The sequence below is a fragment of the Rhagoletis pomonella genome, unplaced genomic scaffold, assembly GCF_013731165.1.
Source record: "Rhagoletis pomonella isolate Grant_MI unplaced genomic scaffold, Rhpom_1.0 Rhpom_scaffold_05189, whole genome shotgun sequence".
Classification (NCBI taxonomy): domain Eukaryota; kingdom Metazoa; phylum Arthropoda; class Insecta; order Diptera; family Tephritidae; genus Rhagoletis; species Rhagoletis pomonella.
In genome coordinates, this window is record NW_023463731.1 from 1 (window position 1) to 7,923 (window position 7,923).

At 35.4% G+C, this 7,923-nt stretch overlaps 1 protein-coding gene across 1 annotated transcript; it reads right to left on the reverse strand.

The window, feature by feature from the left end:
- Positions 1-414: 414 nt before the first annotated feature.
- LOC118755044 (alpha-actinin, sarcomeric-like) lies at positions 415-7,319 on the reverse strand. Its single transcript, XM_036489902.1, has 5 exons — positions 7,243-7,319; positions 1,588-1,673; positions 1,069-1,161; positions 662-1,012; positions 415-597 (listed from the first exon to the last, which is right to left on the reverse strand). Exons 2-5 carry the CDS (start codon positions 1,633-1,635, stop codon positions 415-417), a joined length of 675 nt encoding a protein of 224 aa, XP_036345795.1. The 5' UTR covers positions 1,636-1,673; positions 7,243-7,319.
- Positions 7,320-7,923: the final 604 nt, after the last annotated feature.

The following is a 7,923-nucleotide window of genomic DNA, read 5'->3' on the forward strand; positions in this document are numbered from 1 at the left end:
AAACAAGTAGCAAGCGTCAATTTGAGATCATAGCGGTGGAATTTTTTGGACCCTTGCTAAAAATAAGGATAGCTATCAATGGATCATGATTGCACAGGATGTAGCTACACGCTGGATGGAAATTACCCATTGACAGAAGCTACCGCTAGTAACTGTAGCAGAATCCTGATCAAAGAAGTGTTTCTCCGCTATGGTATACCCTAAAGTCTGGACACATACAATGGAATGCAGTTTGTGTTCGCCATAATTCAGCAAGTGACACATTACTTCGGTATTCAGCAACGGTTTATCCGCACGTATCACCCAATACTGCATACTGAGTTTAAGCTTAGTTTGGATGACAAACAGAGTTAAACTCGCACAGAACTTGACCCCAAAAGGAACTAAATTAGCATTGGCATTGACAGTAAAATCTTACTTTAATTCCTGAGCAATTGCCGCAATCTGTTCGACACGATCCTGATGAGCAGCTAAATCGGATTCAAAAGCCTCATGCTTTTTCTTGAGGGCTTTCAAGTCATTTAATTTACATTGACGGAAGTCTTGAGACTGCAACATCTCTTCTTTTCCGCGAGTCCAATCCTCATGAGCATCAGCCTTTTAAAAAATTATAAGAATAAACAAATTTAACGCAACAACTTTTCGAAAATTGTAAATCTACCTTGTGCTTGAATTTTTGCGCCAGATGTTCTAAGCGTTCCAAGCGCATTGTTTCAGCAAGAAGCCATTCTTCAAATGCCTTTTCCGCTAACTCCAGTCCTTTCCAAGCATTCGAAATATCAGCGACCGTCTTGCCCTCGGTCGGTAGATATGCCGGACGGTTAGATAAGCGAAGTTTTGTTTGCAAAGTATTGAAGTTTGTTTCGAGTTTTGCTTTTTGTTCCACACGTGGCGGCTTGTGCTTGCGACGATAGGTTCGGTATTCTTCTAACTTCTTTTGTACACCGGCCAACGAATTGTCTGCCTGGCGAGAGTTTAACCATGGCATTGTCCGGCGTATCCATTCCAAAAGCTATCACAATCGAAAAAATCATAAAAAACGGCACATCATTTACAAATATTACTTACATCGCTTGCAAGACGTTCGTACTCCTCCATGAGGCGCTCATTCTCCTGGTTCACCTTAAGCACTTTACAAATACGGTTAGCTGCCGTCTCCGCCTAACAGTAGATAAAATACTTAGTTGTAAATAATTGCGAAATCACTTTCGGAAAATTATATTGGAATGAACGCCCTATAACGAAAGTAAGGCAATTAAGCAATAGCAAAACCAAGCGATTAAAAAGGGGTGTTACTACGCCGTGTACTTACATAAAAACAAGGCTTTTAACCTTGCATGTATTAATTAATTATAATTTTGTATGTACTTCTATATGGATAACACTGTTTGTTGTGTAATTTTGTACTCATTTTACAGAAAAAGAGGCAACAACAAAGCCGTAAATCCTTATAAAGTGAAATTATAGGCCAAGTCTGACAAAACCTTTGATTTTAAAAATACACCCACTGATCAAAAGTGTTATTCACATAGAACAATGAATATTATGTATTTATGATGTTGCTAAAATTTTGTGACGAAAACCGACCTTTTGAGCGCCACTAAAGCAATGATAATACGATGACACGTACGTCATGACTGCTCTTTCATCTGGCAACGCAGTATTCTGCAAGTCTGTTAGGATGCAAGCAAAGAAAAAGCAACAAATAGAACACAAGTTAGTAATATAAAAATTCAAGCAGCCTGCAACTTTTTGATAGAACCTATTGCCTATAATACTTATAAATAAAGATAAGTAAAGCAGTACTTGATAATTGCAAACCCTGGAAACTTAGTAAAACAATGCAAAATCCACATGCAGCAGATTGTTAAAAAAATGGGTGCACACGTGCCAAAAAATATTCAAGAAGATACATTCAGGCAACGGGTGACAAGGATGAAAGCGATGATCGATGGTATTGGATCTAGACCACATAGAAATGCCCAAAATACAATAGCGCGGTGGCAGTGACAGTTTTTTAACTCAGCTGTTTTTTTTTTTAGAAAGTATGCTGACCAATGAAGCGACACAGAACACACCTGTGGCAGCTGGCAATACTGACAAGCTTACTTCGTCTTCTTCAACTTCGCGTTTTGAATTTGATTTACCCTGCGATTCAGTAAGCGGCCTCTAGTCACTAATAGTGACTTTTGGTGGTGATATATGGATTTCGAGACTATTTGTAAGCTGTCTCACGTCTCAAGTCTCAAAATAAAGTCACTAATGTGTCAGCTGGAAGGAAAAGATAACTGCTTTATTTAAAAAAAACGCGAAAATGAAGCGAAGAAATATTTGTTCAACAATTTAAATAGGAAATAAACCAAAATGCTTTCATATCATACAAATTCATTGAAACAAATTTATTTTTTGTTTTTAAAACATTAAAATCTAAAGATTATGTAAAAAAAAATAAAACTAACAAAAAAAAAGAAAAAAATAATAATAAATCCTCAAGTCCGAAGATGACCCGGAGCTCTCGACCGGCACCCTAATGCTTTGACCACTCGGCCATTGCGACTCTTTGAGCGGCGCGGGCAAAAGGCATACATACATAAACGCTATCAGTTGACTGTCTGTGTTTGTTTCCACCACACATTTTTGTTGAACTTTTTGTGACTCTCTCCTACAGAATACCCAAATCATTTCAAGTCACAAAAACAGTCACTAATTGCTAGTCTCAAATTTAGTGACTTGAGATGAGACTGAATTACTGAATCCCAGGGTTAGTATATGAAACGAAGACAACTTCTGTATGTCACTGAAGACCATAACACAACAACAATAATGTACAAAAGAATAAATGAATGTCAAATAACGCATTCACTGCCAACGCCCGATTGTGTTTGCTGCGGCAGTCACTGCTAATATTAGCGGTAACAGCTGATTTCTTTCACTACTATTGCGCTATTATATTTTGGGCTAACGAGTCATTGCAAATTTGCTTCAGCTGTGTTCACAAATGCTTACATAGACACACACATATATTGTATATACAATGTCCTTAATTGTAGGAGGTAAATTTTTACATATGATTTCCTAAGCCTCAGATATCACATATAAATTTTAGTCCCGATTGGAGACAGTTAAGGCGTGTCGCACAGGGGGCAAAGTTCAGATTCATTCCTCTATGGAAGCTCAAAAAATTAAAATTATTACTTTTTCATCTAATACCCAAAATCGATACTACTATAGTCGAAGATATCACATATAAATTTTGGCCCCGATTGAAGTCGGTTAAGGCGTGGCGCACAGGGGTCAAAATTCAGATTACCCTATGAAGACGTCTTAACAGACTCCAATCGGGACCAAAATTTGTATGTGATATCTTCGACTTTAGTAGTATCGATTTTAGGTATTAACTAAAACAAATATTTTTAATTTTTTGAGTCTCCATGGAGCATCTGGCCTTGGACCCCATCGCGACATACCTTAACCGACTCCAATCGGGACCAAAATTTGTATGTGATATCTTCGAATACGGTAGTATCGATTTTGGGTATGAGTTGGCAAAAAACTAATAATTTTAATTTTTTGAGTCTCTATAGAGGAATCTGAACTTTGGCCTCGTGCGCCACGCCTTAACCGACTCCAATCGGGGCCAAAATTTATATGTGATATCTTCGACTATAGTAGTATCGATTTTGGGTATTAGATAAAACAAATATTTTTAATTTTTTGAGTCTCAAAGTCAAAATTTGTATGTGATATCTGTGACCGTGGTATTACCGATTGAAGGGGAGAGACTGAAAGAAATCGCTCATTTAATTTTCAAGGACCACCCTAATATACATACATCTGTATGTATAAATATGTATACGTTCATTGGTGTATTGTACCGTATTCTTAATGCCTGTTTTCTCAAAAACTAGTTTCTGATACAAGAATCTACCTTTGACTTATCTGTTATCTTTAATATTAATGTGAGGTTTACACAAGGCATATCAAACAGGTAGCATTAGAGCAAAAACAACATTTCCGTGCATTTTGTTGTTGCTTCTGGTATCGAAAGTGTCATAAACTGTTCTGAGTTTTTTCTTCTAAATCAAAGCGTGCCATGTGAAATACAAAAAAAAATAAAAAATTTAAATTGGAAAAAATAAAAATTTTTGCAACTTTCTTTCTTAGAAAAGCAATCCTTTGCAAGGCCCAGTAATCAGCGGTTGTGCTGCTGACCTGGGCGAATGTTCCAAAAGCTGCTATTCAATCGCTTGTTTCGTATGGAAAAAGGTTTCACATGCAAATACCCAGTGGGAATTAGGAGCACGTAATAATACCTTATTAGCAACTTACTCTTCACCTGGCAGTCATTACCATTTCCCTGCCGACCGTCCCTTACTTTTACAAAGGCATGGCCGCCTTATGTAAGTTGGAATTTAGAATGTACATTTGGTATCAGACATACTTCTGAGCCGCTTTACAAAGTAAGTTACGTGTAATGCAGAGCAGTCGCTCGGAGTAGTTCGGTGCTTGGAAATAACTTCGGCTGCACGTTATTTTGCAACTGACAACGTAATGTGTCTTCGGAGGTGTTCATTTTGCCCTTTACTAGTAGATGACATTGGCCATGATGACAATTTTGGTACTAAAAACTGAAAGAAAACATGGCTTACCTCGCAAGGTGCTTACCTATTTTCCCAGTGGGTAGATTCCAACAATATACATACATAGAATTTTTGTAAGAATAAATTAAAAATAATTGAAATTTGACCAAATAATTTGAAAAAAAAAAATCAAATCATTTGCTCTACTGATACTACCTGTTCAATGTGCCTTGGGTTTACAGTAAAATTTATTTTTGGTTTCCAAAGTTAGAATTAACATCAGAGATGGCAGTCACATATACAGGTGAAGGCATTGAGTCCCTGCAGTAAAGTTTGGAGACAGTCTGGCAAAGCGCTGGTTCCGAACTACATATTTCAAAACTATCTCTGAACTGGTGCAAAACGGCTGCAGAGCGGGACAATTGAAACTTGCGGTGTAAGTGTACTAATTCTTACTTCTCGTACAATATGAAAGTAGCTCAGCGAGAAGACCTCGGACTCAAGCATCGTTGGTCGCGAGTTCAAATCGTGGTGGAGTCAGTTGTGAGTTTTCAGATTTAATGAATTCAAATTGTTGCGTACAATAATTTTTTTGTTATAAAATATATAACAAACATGGAATCTGTAAAAGAAAAAAAAACGAACAAAATATCCCAAAATAATCTTAAAAACGTTTTCTGGGCGACAATTGCCACCGCCAATGGCATCGCCGTATAAAAGTAGACAGTTGAAAGCATTGTTTGGGTATTGAGCTAGAACTAGTACTGTCGGCAAAAGGTCTAGCTTTGAGCTAGTCAGATTTTCTGCAGGGATATAAGACCTCTATACATACAATGTATGTCCTAAATAAACAAACTAAATTTTATTGGAGCGGCAAAAAACGCAACACCTTTGTTGGGAAACTTCAATGACGATTCTAAAAAATCTAGTTTATCTATTGTTCTTAAATACGTACCTATGTTAATGGCATGTAGTAGATATACGTTGCTGTTTTTCTTTTTATACCATATCGATATTTAAGCAAATAATTATATTACCTTGCAACCTAAGTGTCTAAAATCATGTTTTTCCTAAAATGTAAATTTTATTTCAGATTACGGTAGAATACCTATCCAGTAGAAATGGGTGTGGCGGTTTTAGGGCTAAAGTAAAGTAACATCCAGATTTTTTCGGATTCCGGCAAAATATATCTTTGTTAACATTTGTTCCGCTAATTTTGCTTAATCGAAGAATATTCTGGCAATGAGCATGCCAATTTTTTTACCAAAGAATGTCTATTCACTTACAATGTTTGTTTCGCAACTTCTTTTTGTAAGATAAGAAAGTTTTATTTTGAAATTATTGCAAATTAATTTTTTCAAAGCTACAGAGTATAAAGAAGGGGGTAACCCGGCCATGTACTTCAAATAGGAGTTTCACACTTTACTACACATTCGCATTTTTTAAATGTTTAAAAACATCAATAGCATTTTCTCAGCGTAAGTAATGTGGAAGGTATAAGCGTTAGAGTAAATGACTATTTTCGAAAATGAACTATGCATGTTTTTGATCAGCGCCGTAAGTTTTCAGTACCATGCGAATTTTTAAAGTTCATTTCCCCACTAATTTGATATACAAAAGATTTTAAAATAAAACCCTTTTTAGGGGTCGGCAACGCGCTCTGTACCAATTTTTTGGTATAGACCATGCAGCTTTTAAAACCTGGGTTAATACATATGTATGTTTTGATATGTTTTCGGACACGTACTCCAAAATCGGCTGCGTTTCAGAGGTCGGCAAATGGTTTTGTTTATGAGCTACACATCCCTAAATCTATATATCTCAAAGAACTATATAATTTACGTAGGTTGTCATTAAAAAAGTTCCTATTAATATATGGTTTTTCCCAAAATATATTTAAATTTGAGAGCTTTTCTCGAGATCCTTCCATATACATAAATCTGTATACATATGTCAATTTTTAAAAACCAAAAAAAGGAACCTTGCTAATTAAAAGCCGTATTCAAATGCAACTAATTAGCCTGAAATCTAGATTTAGTTTTATTAAGAGTTAAATAAGTACACTTGACAAAGAAACCTATAGAATAAAAAGAAATGCATGCAATAGTTGGAGATATTTTCGAACTATGGGAATCAATACCTCACCTATACATATACCAACTCAAGTACATATATGTATGTGTGTAAATACATAAGTACATATGTAAGCACAGGCGAAAGCAAAACGAATAAGAGACACTCCTAGATCCATTTCTTTATGAATAACTGTTGTGTAATTTGCCTTTTGGAAAAGTTAATATTCATAAAATAGATTTTTGTTTCACAAGTTTAATTTTGATTTCACGAATATTATTTAACTTTACTCATTTCTATGCAAGGAGAGTGTATAGTGGCACAAATTTACGAAAATTACGCCACAAAGAAGTAAAGGCTAGTTAAAAAACAAACACAATGCAATTAAAAACTGTGAGCGTAGAGAGCTATTAGCATTTAGCGCGTAGCGTATTATGTAAAATAAAATCTTAGTATTGTCCACAAACTGGGCTAGAGCGCCTTAGTTCTATTTAGATAAAGTTCGATTTGTGTAATAAGGTCGCATTTTCCAAAAAACAAACTGTAAAAGAATAAAATGAATAAGTGTATTGATGTGAAGTTTAGTCACATTGTAATTCGGGACGTAGGTGTATTGTCTTGTGGGTTCGGGTACATGCGTCACATTTCCAACCTGTTGGGCTCCCTGGAAGGCGTGATAGTAACAGGACACGTATGTCATAATAGCGCGTTCATCCGGCTTAGGAGTGTTGATCAAATCTAGCAGATAATTTTTTTAAGGTTGTGGAGAATTTATAAAAAATTAAAACTAATTTTAATTTGGGTTTTATCATATTATATGAGCATTAAAATACTATATACGTACATACATAAATAAATTACTATATGCATACATTCGATTGGGGGTTGTATATATCACGTCTTGTTAGACCTTAGCGGACGTGGTGAATGTTTATGAAAAAATAATTCAGGTCTACAAAAAATCGTTTTAAGAAAAAGGCAAAAACAACATTCATATTTCTAGGGTACAATCAGAAACCGTTTTTTCAGATTGGTTCTTGTTTGCGAATTATTGTAAAATTCAAAAAAAAAATGTTTGGTTTCCAAATGTCTAAAAGCTATATCATCACCATTTATTTATGCAAACGAATTCGCAATATTTGATCTCGCATGAATAGGAAAATCATACTTTGATATACTTTTGTCTACGCCTTGGTATCATATAGTCGAATATTCTTTTTTCAAAAATAATACGAAAAAAAATCGAGGTATCCCAATTGCTTCTATAGTG